Source organism: Sabethes cyaneus, chromosome 1 (assembly GCF_943734655.1).
Source record: "Sabethes cyaneus chromosome 1, idSabCyanKW18_F2, whole genome shotgun sequence".
NCBI lineage: Eukaryota > Metazoa > Arthropoda > Insecta > Diptera > Culicidae > Sabethes > Sabethes cyaneus.
Genome location: NC_071353.1, coordinates 10,823,050 through 10,841,172, shown reverse-complemented (window position 1 = coordinate 10,841,172; position 18,123 = coordinate 10,823,050). Strand labels below are relative to the sequence as shown.

The 18,123-nt window shown below is 41.0% G+C and overlaps 1 protein-coding gene across 1 annotated transcript; it reads left to right on the top strand.

The window, feature by feature from the left end:
* Nucleotides 1–5,639: 5,639 nt before the first annotated feature.
* LOC128744136 (nucleoporin Ndc1) lies at nucleotides 5,640–7,687 on the top strand. Its single transcript, XM_053840942.1, has 3 exons — nucleotides 5,640–5,775; nucleotides 5,836–6,149; nucleotides 6,208–7,687. Exons 1-3 carry the CDS (start codon nucleotides 5,761–5,763, stop codon nucleotides 7,598–7,600), a joined length of 1,722 nt encoding a protein of 573 aa, XP_053696917.1. The 5' UTR covers nucleotides 5,640–5,760; the 3' UTR covers nucleotides 7,601–7,687.
* The last annotated feature ends 10,436 nt before the right edge of the window (nucleotides 7,688–18,123 follow it).

Genomic DNA, 18,123 nt, shown 5'->3' with positions numbered 1-18,123 from the left:
GAAGGGCGAATCAGTAAAATCTTCTCGAAGGAAGGGCGATGAAGAATATATAAGAAATCGACGGAAGGGCGGCCTATTGTAATTAAAACATTTCTTTTATATTATGCTAAAGATTAACTGACGAAAGGGCAGTCTAATTTACAAGTTTAGTATAGTTTGGCAGCTTATAAATTGAAGATTAGTTGCAGATTTCCAGCTAAACAACATTGAATATTGTTCCTCTTTTGTTGCGAAACCGACTTCAAAATCAAAATTGAAGGTGTAAAAAAGCATTAGAAAAATGACACTTTTCGACATTGATCAATTGATACACAATTTTCGTTAAGAGTAGTGAAGTCGGAGAATGTGGGAGATAAGAATAATAATAACAATTAATGATGAATAAACATCATGAACAAAAAATAATAACAAAGCGATTCACTTCGGTCTGCTCTGACAACACTGTCAATGCAACGTATTAGAGTCCAATATGGCAACGGCGCGTCAGCTGCCGAGCGATGCTATATAAACGGACGTCATCCATATGAATGCTCATTCTTGTGACGAACTTTGGAGGAGCAGCATCTAACTGGACTGGACTGGACCATGGAGCAGCAGCAGGCAGCGAAGGCAGTGGCTCTTTCAGGCAGAAAGACACTGCCACAACCGAAGGTGGTGGAACCACAACCGGCGGAGCAGTACTCTGCTGTACGGACTTTCTGCTGAATGCACTTTCGGACCGAAAGGCACTGCATCAGTCAAAGACGAGCGCAAGGCTGTGCGTAAACTGATTTCTGTTCACTACACAGATTATACCTTTTTTGGACACATAATGATCTATAGGATCCGATGAATTTATTTTCCATTAGTAATTAGGATAACCAACGTATTTTGGACCCCATCAGCAGCTGTACATAATTTGGACACTTACAGCAAAATCAAATGGAAGTGTCCAAATTATGTACAGCTGCTGATGGGGTCCAAAATAGGTTGGTTACCCTACGTTTTGCTGAGCGTTTGTTGATATATACCGGGTCGATCAATGGAATGACAAGATTTAGGAAATTCTAACAGCACTGGGAGCTCTGATTTCGCACTCTGGCAATACATATGCATTTTGAAGGCACAAAACAACACATGCATCGAACGGTAGCCATTTATCCAGCCATCCTTGAGCCATTTTCGGTTTCCCCTTAAGTACGTAGTTTTAGTGATCAAAATTAACGATATTTTCGATACAAGGGTGATATTTTTCGAAACCTTTCGAACCAACACGATTCCGCGAACACTACACAACGCATCATATTCGCAGTGAGTCGGGCTAGTGTAGTGATGTCCGAAATTTTCAATTGGGTATTTTAGCGGTATTTAAATTTTCACATATTATGATAATATATGATGTCACTGTAAAGTCACATGAAGAATTTTTCAAATTTGACGAGTGAAAGAAATAAAAAAAGCATTTTTTTCATTTAAAAAATTTTTTTGGGATAAGACGATAGCTTATAAGTAAACCATTTTTCTTCTCAGCTCGCCTTAGACAACACAGTGGATAGATAAACTATGGTCATCAGCCGATACAGGTTTCATATGGGAGCTGTCAAAAGCTCGGTCAAAATGAAAAGCTCTATCAGAAAGATAGAAGAGAGGAAGAGAACTTCTGACATCATTTCAATTAATTGGTTTGGTTGATATCTGTCAAACAGCAAATCATTCTATTTTTGATTTTTATTAATTTTTTCATCAAATATTCACTTAATTGAAATAAAAAAAGAACTGTTAGATTCAGAAAACGACGGGCTATCAAATGAGGCAAAAAAGCAACTTTTTTGGGAAAATTAAAATACCCAATTATTCGATTACCGATGAATCGGCGAGCGCTGTGTGCACTAATCGATTAATTTAACTATTCGTGCTAGTGGAATTCGATTATTTTTTCATTAATTCGACTAATCGAACGATTATGAACGATTAGCGGCCATTATTCGGGGATTATTCGCATTCATATTATTTCTTTTGAACTATTCGATTAATTCAACTACTCGTGCTGGCAGTATTCGATTAAAAATTATTCGAATATTTTTATAGTTATTCGATTTGTTGAATTAATCGAACGATTAACGGACATCACTAAGTCAGGCAACACAGTAGATGACTTGCGTAGGCCAAAACGATCTGAAAGATCAAGTTAGGGAACTAACGAGTAATCCCGAAGTGGTTTCGGCCAGGTATTTCCGCAAGTATCTTGATTCCTTACTTTTTCTGAGGATGAAACTTATGATCACTTCATTCCCCACCGCCGAACACAGTGGAAGTGATTTATCGCGATTCGAATTTGGCTACAAAAAAGGTAGCAAGTTTAAAATTCGGGAAGTTTTTCTTGTGCTAAAGTTTCTTATAATTCTCAGATTAGAAAGCTAGGCAACGTGCGAAGTGAATAAAGTGTGCGAAATCCGATTCGGGTAAATGCTAGCAGTGTATAAGGTGAGACATGTGCAGGGCGATAACCCAACCATAGGGCTAATGACCTTTCTTGTCTGCGAGCCAGACGGCTTAAATTTCTCTAGCGCCAGAATCGGAGAAACGGCACGAAAGCGTGTTCTCCGCACGTTGCCCCATCGCTTGTCAACCGCTACTACAGGCTACAGCATCGAGCCAGCGTCGGCTAAGAATCTACACGGATCAGACCCGGAAGATCAAAACGGCTGTTTTTTAATACTTGCCGGTCCGAATCAACCATTTTCGGCCAGCCTTTGCAGTTCCCTCCCGGCGGCATGGGTCGGAAAATCAGCACGTGTTCGGTGAACGGTAATTAAGTTTACCGTTCCAGCTCAAATTCCAACTTAGTCGAGCAGAATACTTCCGTACGTGAGTGCAACACTCATCGTAAAGTGATCAGCCAAGGGTTGTTCCGTATTATTCCAGTTGTCATCCATGGCTCGAAGAAATCAATAAAAACGTTTGCCTTTCTGGATGACGGTTCTTCGACTACATTGCTCGATGCGTCGCTAGCCCGGGAGTTAGAGCTGCAAGGGAAACCAGAACCACTGCATCTTAAATGGACTGGCAATAAGAGCCATTTGGAAAATAGCTCGCTGAAGCTCGACATTAAAGTGTCCGGAGCAGGAGAGACTCAGAAAACATAACGCTTGCAAGGAGTAGATGGTGTGGCCAGTCTAGATTTTTGTCCATCAAAGAGTAGACATGCGAAAGCTGAGCGAACAGTATTCCCACTTAAAGGGTATCCCAATTGAGTCATATGAGAATGCTCAACCGCGAATCTTAATCGGAACCGATAACGCCAACCTTGCCAACGCCAAAAACGCGTCTAGGTTGGGTTGTCCATGGTGGTGCGAATACAAGTAGCGATTTTATAGGGTATCACAGTCACATCGTCGAAGCGTGTCCGTGTAGCGAGCATTCCGATGAAAGGTTGCAGCAGGTCGCACTTGACTTTCCATCGGACAGACTTGGTACCTACGAAGCGGAACAGCTTTTACTATCCAGCATAGGATCACTTGCGCAGCAAAAGCTGCAGTCAATCTCTCAAACGTTGAGTGGTCGCTACGAAGACAGTTTCCTAGGGAAACATTACGAAGTTAGTTTACCCGATTTCATACACAAGTTTTCTCCAAAACACGGCCTGAGTTGCTCAAAGGGCTAAGATTAAACGTGTTCCACCTGGAGGATTTGTTCGCACGAATCGAGCAGATAGGCATTAGCAATCACGAGCGATATTGTTCTTGAGATGCGATTGGCGACATTGACACGACGTTTTTGGGATTTCGGCACTGATTATTTTGGTCCCATGATTGCGGTGGTAGCACAAACTGAATGGGGTGCATATCACGTGCTTGGCTATACGGGCGGTAAACATAGCAATTACACAGCTACTTGATCAAGTAGGTTCACCTACGTTTAAGTATTTCATTGCACGGCGCGCTATACCAAGAGAAATCACTATCGATCACGGCACAAACTGCACTGCAGCAGATAATGAACTTGAAGCGGCGAGCGAGGAACTTGGGTCGGAGTTCAGAAAGATGAGTCAACGGGGTGCATGGTGCGCATCACGAATTGACGTACACATCTTCGGGCGACGACCGGTACGTGACCACTTTCTTGAGCCAACTAAACGAACGAGGTGGTATAACGAAGTTCTGTCGAGTTTGATGGACGACATCGTAGTCTTAGACAAGAGGAACAGGTGCGATCAACGGCGGTTCAGACCCAGACGGGCGTCTATGAGCGTCCTGCGAAGAAGCTTGCTGTTCATGAGGTGCGACGCGAAGGTAAGTAAACCAAGCACTTGGTGTACGGGGGGGGGGGTAATGTTGCAACCCTTCGGTTCGCGCGACTCATGGTAGCTCAGCAACCCCGCGCGCAGCACGCACAGTAGGAGGAATTTTTTACTGGGCAGCTCTTGCTGTCAATATCATCGTCTACCTCCGGGCATTCGACAATAAGTAAACAGAAAATTCTGAAGTGCAGAAAAGTGGTGAGAATAAGTTCTTGAGTTCTTTATTTGCTTAATCCAGCTTACCACGAGCGATAATGGCGGCTGATGGGAACAACTTTCTGAAGAGCACAGTTCAGTTTTGACATTCAATGCAGGAGAGGTTACCATGAAAGCCACTACGATTGTCGGTTGATTTAATCGACAACCTACGGCAAAAGACTAAATTTCCCAATTCATCGGGTGACGGAAATAACGACGTAGGTTGATTAGTAGGTTGATCTCTTAGACACCCTATTTCGTCGGTAGATGCGTAAAACAGCTCCTGTCAAAATTTTTTTTTTGGGTATGCATTGGGAACGGCCTTTTAAAATTTAGAATACAACCCGGACTCGATTATCCGGGTGCTCATTTTTATTTTCAGCCCGGATAATCGAATCATCATTTTTGGTACAAATTTTTTTTTTTGGTATGTCAAGGTTTTTGACTTTTAGGTATCAGAAATGTTTTACTTATTATTGATCTATCTTCCCAAAAGTCAGAAAAATCCTTTCTTACGACTTTTTCCACTGATGATTTTTTTTGGTACAATATTATTTTTTGTATGCTATGTTTTTCAATATTTAGGTATTATAAATGTTTTTTTATTATTGATCAATCTCCCCTAAAGTCATAAAATACTTTTTCTGCAATTTTTTTACTGATGATTACAATGATGATGGTGATGATGATAATGATGATGGTGATGATGATTTTTAAGTAAAAAAATTGATTTCATCATCGCACGATTTATTTTTGTTTTGTTCGCCGATAAAAGGGATATAAGGAAGGAATTTTGTAGCTTTAGAGAGGTGAATCAATGCTTGTCTAGTTGGAATCATCGTGTAGCATGAAAACTATAACATTTGGGTTTAAAATAAATCAGCGAAAAAAAAAATTATTTTTTTCACCCGGATAATCGAGTCTAAAAACCCAGATAATCGAATCCCTGGATAATCGAGTCCGGCCTGTAAAACAAAAATCCTGCTGCACATGCCCTTATGGTTTTTTTATCGATATTCGATCAGTTTTTTATTTCGAGCAGTCGGTTATATTTTGCTAGATATTTTTAGTATAACTGGCATCGCTGGATACTGTTACTGTAGCCGCAGCGCGAATTGTCATTTTTTGAAGCCGTCCGTACCGGCGAACGCGAATGCAAAATCTCGAAATATCTTTAAAATCTTCAACCGCGCGATTCTGATTCCGTACCCTGATGATATACGTTAAGTTATTTTAAAATTATTAATTAAGTATCGCCCTAGTTCATTTGTATCTACTGCACAATGTCGACATTCGAGGTAAGTTAGCAATAGCGCGGTCGCCGCTTGCTTTGAGTTCATGTGCCTTGTCTTTTCCAGCGAACTGATCTGTTACCGGTTCCATGTCGAGAGAAGGAATGTAGAACCATTTGCGGGGAACGATTTATTTACGCCATAGTTTACAGCATCGGGGTCCAGTTTGCACTTCTGATTGTGTTCCTGCTGCTAGTCAACGTCAGCTTACTGCATCCTATCGGATGGATGCTGAATTCGCTTAAACTTTTGTGTTCTATATCAACATGGCTCTATACTATGCCCTTGATTAGTGCGATAATTTTATACGGAATCGTGTTGGCTAAATCCTACTTCGCAGGAGCAGAATGTCCAGCAACACGATTTCAACAATTACTACGGTAGGTTTTTTTTGCTTTTGTTTGCTCACAATGCAACAATCACAGTCAATCCTTTCAGATCAATAACTCATAAAACGGCACTGTTGACGGTAAATTCTGCTATCGGCTTTCTTACTGCCTGGTTATATACGCGTTTCTTGCGAGAGGATTATAGTATGCTGTTTCAAGCAAACAAAAATGGAACATACATTCTCAATGAGAAATATCTATTCTTGCTGCTTGGCGGAACAGTAGCGGGAGTTTACTACTTTCTTAAAAACAGATTCGACAAATCTAGAGTACACTTTCCTGTTATACAACAGGCGCGTTATTTGCAAATCCGAGCACAATTGTACTCGATTTTATATCGGTCGCTGTTCCAATCATTTGTGCCAACAATGCTTTATATAAGCTTTTTCTATATCTTCAGTTGCATATATTTGCGATATAAACTGGCAAATCTGTTCGATGGAGTTTCTCTTTCGGACGAATCCTCTCTGGGATCGTTCTGGTCGATTGTATTTGATGTACGCGTTATGTTGTTTTGCTGGATTTTATTTTCGCACATATTGAGTAATATGAAACTAATGCAAATGATGATCTGCCTGTTCCTGACGGAATATAAGGAATTCCCATTGGAGAAATCTACAGAGGTTTATCTGGTTGAAGCTCTGGGATGTAAGCAGTTTCCCATCATTCAACAACTAGCAGCTCTAAACTTATTTTCGATTGCTGAAGAATGTGATCCCACCCGACGTAATCAGTTGTACGCTCTATCGATCCCCGGAGGGCACGCGTACAACTGGAACAGCGTATCGAATGAATGCATTCGTCTTATACGAGAGTTTTCCATGGAATTGTGCAAATCAGTTCAAGATGCAAAACCAAAAGTGAGCCCGGAAGTAGCTAAGCTGCGGCCCACTGCCTCAATGGAAGCAGAAAAACTTGTGGCAAAACAATATAATGAAAGCTTTGGCATTCGTAGTTTATCAAATGCAGTGTCTGGATCAGTGGAAGCTTCTAAACCGCAGACCGGAGGAATTCACCAGACTGTAGATCGTCAGCTCAATTCGTTATTTCGTTCCATCCCAGGATATCGATACTTTTTCGAAAAAGTGAAACCCCAATCGTGCATTCTGGAGTCCGACCAGTTGCAGCAAATCGTATGGATCAGCCAGGCGCTGGCCTCGCTGGCGGCGCATTCTATTACCGAAGACAAGTTCGGAGTGGTGCAGAAAAATCTGCCGATCATTCTCAAAACGCTACTGCAACTCAAGGCAGCAGTAGACCGAGTCAGCTCAATTCAGCTGGACGTGAAAAGAATCGATCGCAACTATCTCGCTCTCAAGGCGGCCACGAAAAGAAGTCTCTACCGCATCACGCACGCCTTTGCGGATTATCTCGCCGACCTTAGACTGGACCCGCACGATCTGGATATATTGCAGGGCTTCGTTAACTACATGGAGGTGTAGTGACACCGAGGGGATGGGCTTTCGGTTATCATTGTTTCCTTATTGGGTTTTCTAAGGATTACTCAGTGTCAACGTTAGACGGTTGTACGGTTGATGACTCACTAAATATATTTATGAAAATAAAAATGTTTTTTTTTCTTCGCTAGATAGCCGTTGATACAACCTATATGTGATGTTTGAAATTGAAATCTTATTAGGGTAACAGACGGATCTGGGAAGAATCGTGAAAATACATTGACAACCTAACTGATTTATTCGCGACAATTTTGATAAAGTTTCACTTATTAGGGGCCCTTTCATTCCGTTCATAAGTGTGGTTTTTTTTTTGTTTTGTGGTTTTGTTGGCTAAGACCATGGTTAAGTGTGATTTAACTATGGGTAGGTAAATATGATTTTTCCATGGTATTTTGCTTCAGCCGTCACAGCTGTTGACTGTGAAATATTTCATTTATATTCTTGAACGTTACAAATGTTTAACATTGCTGATTTGTTTAACAAAGTCAATATAGAAGATGAATATTATATTTATATATACTATTTTAGTCTAGCATATCATATCGAGATTTTAGCAGACTGTTGAATGACCCTCTAGGTTAAAACCATTTTAATATAAAAAAAAACTCTTATAGAAATTTTTGTTTAATTATTTATATTAACCCATTAAAAACTGGAAAAAATGTGGTTCTAGCAGAGATAATACATATGACGACTGGCTTGGCATAGACCATGTGCCAGTATCATACCTTGTGCTTGTGGCCCAGGTCAATTGGTCAATTTGATATCCAGGACGCTGATCCAGATCCAATCGACAATCCGTTATAGATATTGTGTGTATGTACAGTGAGTGTGTTGGCTTTCCGAGTGCAGATGTTGTAAATCGCACAGAAAGCCTGTCAAAAATTAATTGACACTATACAAATTACAATGAATTTGTAATAGTTGCATCATAACAATTGAACTGTTCTATGGCATATTTCAGTATCCGTAGTGTTAGTAGTGTTAGCGATTGCTATGTCATGGCAATGAACAATTCGCATTTTACAGTTATCGTGTTAATTGCCCGCGTTAAAAAATAAAACGGTAAGAGCAAAGTAAATTGATATATACCAGGTATGTGACCATCGAGGGTTGCATTAGTGTGTGTAGAAAGAAGAAGAAATAGTTCTGAAATATGGTGGAACTTGTATAAAAATTAAAACCAAAATAATTGTAATTAATGAATGCAGCTATATTACTCCAGAGAAATATTTGAACAATTACAATGAAATGTAAGGAATATATTTTAACGTCAGTTGCACTTGTAGCCTTCTTTAATTTTGGAAAATAACGAACTAACTATTCATATTTTGCTAACTATTTCGATGTGCAATTGAAGAATGAAACAATGTTTCTAATACTTCACGATCAAAACGCTTCTAAGCCTGGTATATTGCTTAAATTAAAACACGTTCCATCCAACATTTTGCTTGCATGATGCTCTTGAATATCTGCTTTTGATGTCTTCTTTAAGAAAATAGTTTTATTCGAGTCGAGCTTGTGCTACTGCTTGAAAGTCTTTAAATTGAAGTCATTTTTAGAAATTACTTTTTTAATATTGATGAGAAAATTCTACCATGAAATGACTTCAGTCCGATTAGTCAAATTGGTCATATCCGAGACGTGTTTCATATACTGTGCCAAGATGATACCACTGACGAACTGACATGACACATAGAAGAAAATCCTTTAAAAACCATCGTCCTACACATTTTGCTTGCACACTAGCACCCTCTGTTATGCATGTCGCGGAGTAGCTTGCATTTGCACGGTTTTATGCTGTAGGGTTTTTACATTTGTATGGTTTTATACTGAAATCTCGAAGCAACACTCGCGCGTCGCGGTGTGGTCATGTTGCGAAACATGCTTTTTTGAAAAATGAGTGGTTTTTGATTGGACGATGGAATTTACGCGAGTGTCTCGTCTGTTTGTCTGTGATGATACCTTTTTATCATAAATTTGCCCGCTCACGTTGTTTGATATATGCTCTTGTCTCAAAACTACGTAGAAAACCATAAAAAGTAATCTTAGATTGCTACAAAACAGTCTTAGACGATAATCAACAGTCCAATCATGTCGGAGCATTTTAAAGAATTTCATTTTTGTTTTACTACTCGTAGGAAAGTGATATAAGGACATTTCTCTGAAACATCTTGATACCGTTTAGACGAAAAATTTTCCGATTGCAATTTGGAATGATGCACTTCGCTATATCCATGAAAATACATGTTAGAAATAATCTTCTAAGCATAAACATAAAAGCTGTGAGAAAAAAACTGGCAAATCTTGTGTATCCAACGATTTTTTTAAAAAAATAACTTATTTTCCATACAAAATGCTCGAAATCTCAGAACTCGTGTAGATGTGTTAGTCCAAAGTGTATATGACAGCTCGTATTGTCACATACCTCTTATATTTATATATCAATTTAATTTGATACCAGGACGCTGATCCAGATCCAATCGGCCGGAAATCCATTATAAATATTGTGTTTATGTATACTGAGTGTGTTGGCTTTCCGAGTGCAGACGTTAGAAATCGCACAGAAAACCAGTCAAAAATTAATTGATATTACTAATTGCTTTGCAATAATTGCATAACAATTGAACTGTTCTATGGCATATTTCAGTATCCGTAGTGTTAGTAGTATTAGCGATTGCTATGTCATAGCAATGAACAATTCGCATTTTACAGTCATCGTGTAAATTGCCCGCGTTAAAAAATAATACGGTAAGAGGACAAAAACCATCTTTTATTTATTTTTTCTTCGTGAAATCATTTTTTGCAGCAAGTTTTTAAGTCATTTGGAGGAAAAGTACGGCGGTAATTATCGTCCTATAATACAAAAACCATTGCTCCGATCCTTATAAAAGTTGTTTTGATACTCTTGTTTAACACTTCAAATACAGTGGTAACCCGATTTTGTCGCTTCCCGCTTTTGTTTACCTCCAATTTTATTATACGTTTTTTTCCGATTTTGTTACGTTTTTTATTCGATTTTAGGTTGTTGAAATTGTATAGAAAACAAGTCTTGACACAACGAGAGTTGGAGTAAAAGTTTATTTTTTTCTGTCATATAGATAGATAGGATAGACTGCTGCAGGCTGAGACTAATTTTGTTTTCAATCTATAAAATTTAATCAGAATGTTCTAATTATGAATGTTTATACATCATTGGAAAGGTATTTCTATTGTCTACACCTAAAAAAATAGCAAAATATTTGATTTTTGAAACATAACGAAATTATGACCAGTTCTGTAAAAGTCCTGAAAATTTGCAAACAAAAACGTTGCTGCCGGTTGAGAATCATTTCTCTTTTACTTATTATTGTATTCCGAACACGGGCGTGCCCAGAAATGTTCCTTGAGGCGGTTACAAGAAAATATCTGACATAGCCTAACCGTAAGGAGTTTATTCAGGAAATGAGGAATTATTTTCAGTTAAAGTTATTTTGGCGTTTTTCATTAGACAAAAAAATCAAATTGAAATAATAGAGTTAAAATTTTGGCCTCCCAGCCGGCATTAAGGTACGTTGTAAGTGCGAATCTCGGCTGGGAGAGACTGTTAAAGTCCATAGAATCTCCTCGAGACGCGGCGAGGGAGCTACAGAACTACTTATCCTGTATGATTTTCAACATCGCTCTTAAGGTGATCAGACGATCAGATATCGAAAGGATAGGTTCGATTCTCAGTAAAGGTAGCAAACCTTTTGGCTAAGCAGGTGACTTTGCCAGGTGGTTAACCTTCCTAGTGCTTTGGGGTCGTTTTCGACCCATCGACATACTTACAAAGCTTGATACTCAGTAACGGAACGAGCTAGAGACTTGAAATTTTCTGACTTTTCCTAACTTTGGAAAATTAGCATTGTGGGCGAATTTCAGCTTTCAGCGACATCTAGAAGAGCCACAGCAAAAAAAGTTACATTGCATTGGGGTCGACCCAAGTTTTGAAATTGTTCTCATTCATCCATTTTCAATCCGAATTTCGTTTACTTTACCTCGTTTGAAAGGTATGGCCAAAATCTGACACCCAAAATATGTTAGGGAATATTTGTTGACTAATGGCCAGTTCTGTGTCGGTTCCGGACACCCACTACCAGGTCCCGGTGGACATTTATGTACTTTGAAGTAATTCATTTTGCGGCACATCACATCACATTGGCTTGATAAAATTAGACTACTGGAAGTACAATGGGGACATTTTGAACCCGAATGACCACTTCGTCATCGGTTTCGGAACATCCAGTACCCGGTTTTTGAGGACAATTTTGAATTTTAGAATGATTTATATTGCGGCACGTCAAATTTCATCACATTGATATTATAAGACTATTGGAAGTATAATAAAGACATGTTGAAGGCAAATGGCCGCATGAGCATTAATATTGGAACATCCGAAACCCAGTTTTTGGGGACATTTTTGTATTTTAGGATAACTCATAATGCGACATATCAAATCACCTCGGCTTAATAAAAAAAGACTGATGGAAGTTAAACAGTGTCATTTAGAAGCCAAATGGTGATAAAATAGATAGCAGAGCGTAGTTTAGCATGTGTTTATTGAAAGATGGCTAATTAAAGAAGAAGATATAATAAATGCTTACAGTGGTTCGTAACCTTTTCAGGAGTAACACAACGAGTGTCTATCTGTTGCTGTTAGTAACGGCTGCACTAGGATTATGCAACTAACACCTCCGCTCAACCCAATAATCCGAGTTTGTTCCGCAAGTATTCGAAAGCTCCTCGTGCCAGTCCTTTTGTAAAGATATCTGCAAGTTGATCCGACGTAGGTAGGTAGAATACTTTCAAGAGACCCTCCTGAATCTTCTCCCGTATAAAGTTGTACCGGATGTCGATGTATTTCATCCGCTTATGATCCCTTGGCTCCTCTGCGACGCGGATACAAGATTGGTTGTCTCCGAATAATGGTATAGGGTTGTGAAACGTGACTCCAAGATCGATGAGTAGATTTTTGAGCCAGATCGCATCACAAGCAGCTTGACTCAGAGAGATGTACTCCGCTTCAGTCGGCGAGAGTGAAACAGTTGGTTGCTTCCGAGTCATCCATGAGACAGTAGCTCCATAAACCTGGAATACATTTCCGGAAACGGATCGTCGATCTTCTTTGTCGTTGCCCCAGTCAGCATCTGCGAAGCCAACTAGTGGTTGTTCTTCACTGCGCTTATCGTAGATTAATCCCATAGTTACGGTCCCTTTAAAATACCGTAGTATACGCTTCAGGTGGTTCCAATGAACATTCGTTGGTGCCGATTGGAATTTATTAAAGAAGTTCACAGCAACGCTTATGTCTGGACGTGACGCAAGTGCCCGGTACGTCAAACAGCCGATAAGCTCCCTGTACGGTTTCTTCGTAGTTTCGAGACCCGAATTGACACCTTCAAGACCTTCAGGTTGTCGCATATATATTTCCTCTTTCAGTACGCCGATGAGGAAGGCAGTACAAACATCCATCTGGTGCATATGGTATCCTTTCTTGTTCGTCACCGTCAGAAGCGTTCTAACGGTAATAGTTCTGGCTACGGGTGTGTACGTCTCGTCGAAATCGAACCCTTTTCGTTGTGAGTACCCTTTTGCCAAAAGGCGGGCCTTGTAGCGATCCACATTTCCGGCATCGTCGTACTTTATCTCGAAGACTCACTTGCAGTCGACAAGATGCTTTCCTGCAGGCTTGGGTACAAGTTCCCATGTCTGATTTTGTCTGAGCGATTCCAGCTCACTCTCGATGGCCGCCTTCCAGCAAACCCAGTCTGCTCGCTTTCTCAGCCCATCGATTGTTGACGGAAGATCATCTGCGAACGCTGCGAGACACGAACTGCCAGTATTTGTTTCAAAGCCAGTAACGTAATCGATAAACTTACCGGGGAGTCTGCGCTCCCGTCCACTTTGCCTCGTGGACATTTCTGCAGGGCAGTTGTTCACTTCTGATTGTGGAGGAAGCGCGCCGGCAGCTTCGTCCCATTCTGTATCGTCAGAATCACTATTTTCAGATAGTTCAGGTTTTGTTGCTCCAGCCGGCGCGGACAAATCATCCTCCTCCAGATCAATTTCACCTTCGTTTGAATCATAGATCGCCTTTACCTGTTCCTGATTCTGCACTGCCTTCTTGTTCTCGTCGAAAACAACATCACGAGATGTAAAAGTAGTCTTCTTGGATCCAATTTACCACGCTTTTGTTGTGGCAACCATGTGAAAGCGGTTGAACCAAATACCCGCATCTTATCTACGTTAGGTTTCTTATTGTACCACATTTCGAACGGGGTTTTCCTTTTCTCTAGAGCAGCAGTCGGGTTTCTATTCAGGATGTAAGCAGCAGTGAGCACAGCTTCACCCCACAATGATTTCGGTAAACCAGCATCTAGTAACATGGAGCGAGACTTATCCAACAGAGTGCGATTTAATCGCTCGGCAACTCCGTTCTGTTGTGGACTATACGGAACAGTAGTCTCCATATGGATTCCCTCAGCGCGGCAATACTTTTTTTTGAACGATTTGCTGGTATACTCCCTACCGTTGTCACATCTGAGTCTCGATACCTTTGTGCCAAAGAATGACGTCGCCTGTGCACAATACTGTTCAAAATTTTCCTGCACCTCATCTTTCGATTCAAGCAAATAGACCATCGTAAAATGGCTGTAATCGTCCATAAACGATACGTAAAAACGCTTCCTATTCCACATAGCCGGAGTGAATGGTCCACATACGTCAGAATGGATGAGTTCTAGTGGGCCAGATGATCGTCTCTCAACAACATCATTGAACGGTTGTCTCGTCTGTTTACCTGCCAGGCACACTTCACATATACATCGATCGGGCCACTCTCGAATTTTCACCGCCGTCTCAATCATATCGTGCTTCCAAAGGTTCTTCAGATTAACCTCTCCTAGATGGCCATACTTTCGATGCCATAAATCGAAGTTGTTGATTTTCGTTGTCATGGCGCAAACATCTGCTGATCCCGTGTCATCACGAGAATACACGTCAAGGGTATACAATTAGCGTTTTCTGTATCCGACGCAAACAAGCCGCTCAGTCTTCCGAATTGTCACTTTTCCTCCAGCAATCTTCACGGTCATACAGCTGTCTTCGACCCTACGAACAGAAAATAAATTGCATTGCAACTCAGGCACGAACAAAACATCCTTTACCACTGACGGTTTTCTTTTTCCTTCGATGAGCATGTCGACACGGATTGTGCCTGCAAACTTGGCCAGATTTGGCAACAAAAATGTACACTTTTCGTGCCAGTGGGTGCAGCTCGTCGAATAAAAACTTGTCTTTGACCATATGATCCGTTGCGCCAGAATCTGCCATGCAATTCGCTTGCTTGACGCTGGATGAAAAATGGCTGGCAAAGGGTGAACATGTGCATTCCATAACCTCTGTTCGCTAACTCCTAATCCTACCTCCACGTGGTGCCGGCTGGGCTACGCAGCCTTGGTTGTCGTACGCTAACAGGAAAGGGGGTACAGTGACTTCCGCCCACACTAAGATGGCCGCCCCATTAGCGAGATAAGGACCTTAGGTTAACAGCTTACTGTACCGGAACACAAAAAAGTAAATGAAAATGAAAGAAGAAATCTCTCTGGATTATTGACAACGACCTTTAGCCCGAAAACACGGACACGAATCGGAACTTGGAATATACTGACCCTTGCGCAGCAGAGCAAGCTGGCTCAACTTGCAAGGGAAGCTATAGCCGCCTGAAGCTTGAAATTCTGGGGCTAAGCGAGGTCCGCTGGCCGGGTACTGGCGAACATGAGACATCATCCGGGCAAGTCTTGCTAATGGCATGCGAGGTGGAAATGCTACTCGAGAAAGAGGAGTTGGATTCCTACTGAGTGGGAGTGGGAATTGATAGCGAGCGAATAATCGTTGCCAGATTCAGAGCACGGGTTAAAAACCTAACAGCTGTCCAGTGCTATGCGCCAACAGATGCTGCCGACCTGCAGGAGAAAGAGAGCTTTTACCGCCAATTGAACAGCGTGGTTGAGAAAATCCCGAAGGGGGACATCCAAATCCACTTGGGCGACTTCAACGCGAAGATTGGCTCAAACAACGCGGACTTTGAACACGTCTTGCGACGCCATGGCCTAGGAGAGATGAGCGAAAACGGAGAGCTGTTTACAGAACTCTGTGGTAATAACAACATGGTCATTGGTGGATCGCTCTTACCCCATAGACCAGTACATAAAGTCACGTAGGTTTCCGGCGACGGCGGCGTCATGGTCATTGGTGGATCGCTCTTACCCCATAGACCAGTACATAAAGTCACGTAGGTTTCCGGCGACGGCCGAACAGAAAACCCAAACCGACCACATCTGCCTCAGCCGAAAATGGCGAAGGAGCCTTCTTGATGTACGCAACAAACGCAGCGCTGATATCGCATCCAACCATCGTCTTGTTATCTATGAAATACGTTTGCGCGTCGCCACGTGTCCAAGCCATGGCGGGTAACTGAAATTGCCAAATCTCGGTTGTTTCTCGTCGGATTTCCGTTCGTTTTCGACCAATCGACTGAAAATGAAATCTAGTTTTGGAATAAAATATGAAAATAATAAATTTTCAAGACAAAACAAGATACAGGTGATTAAGAAAATCAGTTTTTGACATACCCCCAGACAACCCGGAATATCACCGGTGTCCGCTGACTATTGCAAATTTTGAAATGTTTTAGGAAACCTAGGAAAATTTCCCTGTCAAATGCAATTGGTTTCATCTAAAAATGTTCAATTTTGTGGAAGTTATGGCCGTTTGAATTTCATCAAAATTTTGCCTGTCCCGATCATTTTGTCAAACCCGTATATCAAGTATCGGTAAAAGTATACACTAAAAAAAATCAGCACGTCAAATTTACGTGAAAACATAGGTAATTCTCATCCATCACACTTTTCATGTAACATTCACGTGAATTGTTGGTAACTCGCACTCATACTAACCAGTTTACGTGCAATCCCGGTAAATTTTATCAATTTTCCCATTAACTGGTACATGAAGTTCACGTAAGTTGCTGTACAGAGGTTTACATGATTTTTCACGTGGATGCGACGTGTCGATTTTTTAGAGTGTAAATTTTTGCACTGTGTGTGTGAGTGTACACTGAGTGTAAATGAATTGAATTTGAGTAACATTTCCTACAATATAACGCATGTAATATTAAACCTAGTCAACATCGACAAATCGTGTTCGTGCCTGACTTTCAGTTGTCGTCACTTGAAACAGTCGTCAACTTCAGCTGGCGCTTGGTTGAAACATTCTGTTCAACAAATGAGACAAGTCTTTTCATGTATGATGCGAAGGTAAGAGAAAGTCAGCGTCTTTTATTTGTTTCGACTATGTCGGGTCTTGGTTTAGAAAACAAGAAAATTTGCGGGGCTGGTTGTACGATCTTCGTCGTCGTCGTCAGCGGCTTAGAGGATGGTTCGTGCTGTTTTAGGCTTCATTCAACTCGATCTTGAGTTATTCGTCGCCCATTTCCCAGGCGTTTCTGAAGTTGTAGTCCACCGTCCACAAGTGCGCGTATGTCGTCAGTGCGCATTGTCAAATCCCTAACAACTATCGGTCCTGAAGGGGGTTTACACATTGTCAGCTTCGTGCGGCGGCTTATGCCTCTTGATCGTGCCGTTGTACTTAGTAGGTTTGGTGTCCTGCTTGAATACGCTGCTGGATCTCCTCATTTGTGTTGCTGTCCGTGGCCACCAGCGATCCCACATGCATGAGCTCATCTACCACTTCTGGTATTTGGTCTTCGACGCATTTGTTTTAAACCCAATCCTCCTAGCCTCCGCTTTCAGTCTAGCGCAAATGGCCAAATGGGTGACAAAGTTTCTGGTTTTAATATCAAAACGCGTAGCCTGCGTAGTTTGCTACATTTACTGAAAATCAAACTTCTTTTTTCGACATCCGCTTGTCGAATTACCCCCTCAGGAGCGATCTTGAAAAGCATGCAAAATTGTTAGCTTGTTTCGACCTTGGCCGCGTCTCGAAGAGGCTCGACCCTATCTCTCCCAGCCGAGATTTAAACACACAACATACCTCGATGTCAACTGAGAGGCAAAATTTTAACATTTGTCTGATTTTCTTTCAATTCGATTTTTTGTCAAATGAAGAACACTCAATTTCAACCTAAATAGCTTTTAACTGAACATAATTTTCCATTTCTTAGGGTTCTTAGGGCTAGGGTTAGGCTATATCCGATTTTTTGTAAAACCCCCTCCAAGAAATTTTTCTGGCTACGCCCATGAAACCAACCAACAGGATGGTTTGACTCTCCACCGAAATACTGAATAACATTCTACGTGCACAATCACTTTATTTTATCCAAAACTAAACACTAGTTTTGAACACGAAATGTTATTTTTCTCGTAAAATAAATTTAAAAAAACGGACATGAAAATTTTCGTTGTCCATTCACGGTCACGGCTTACTTCGATCTTATTTGACCGTGAACTCAGTATAAAGCGTAAACG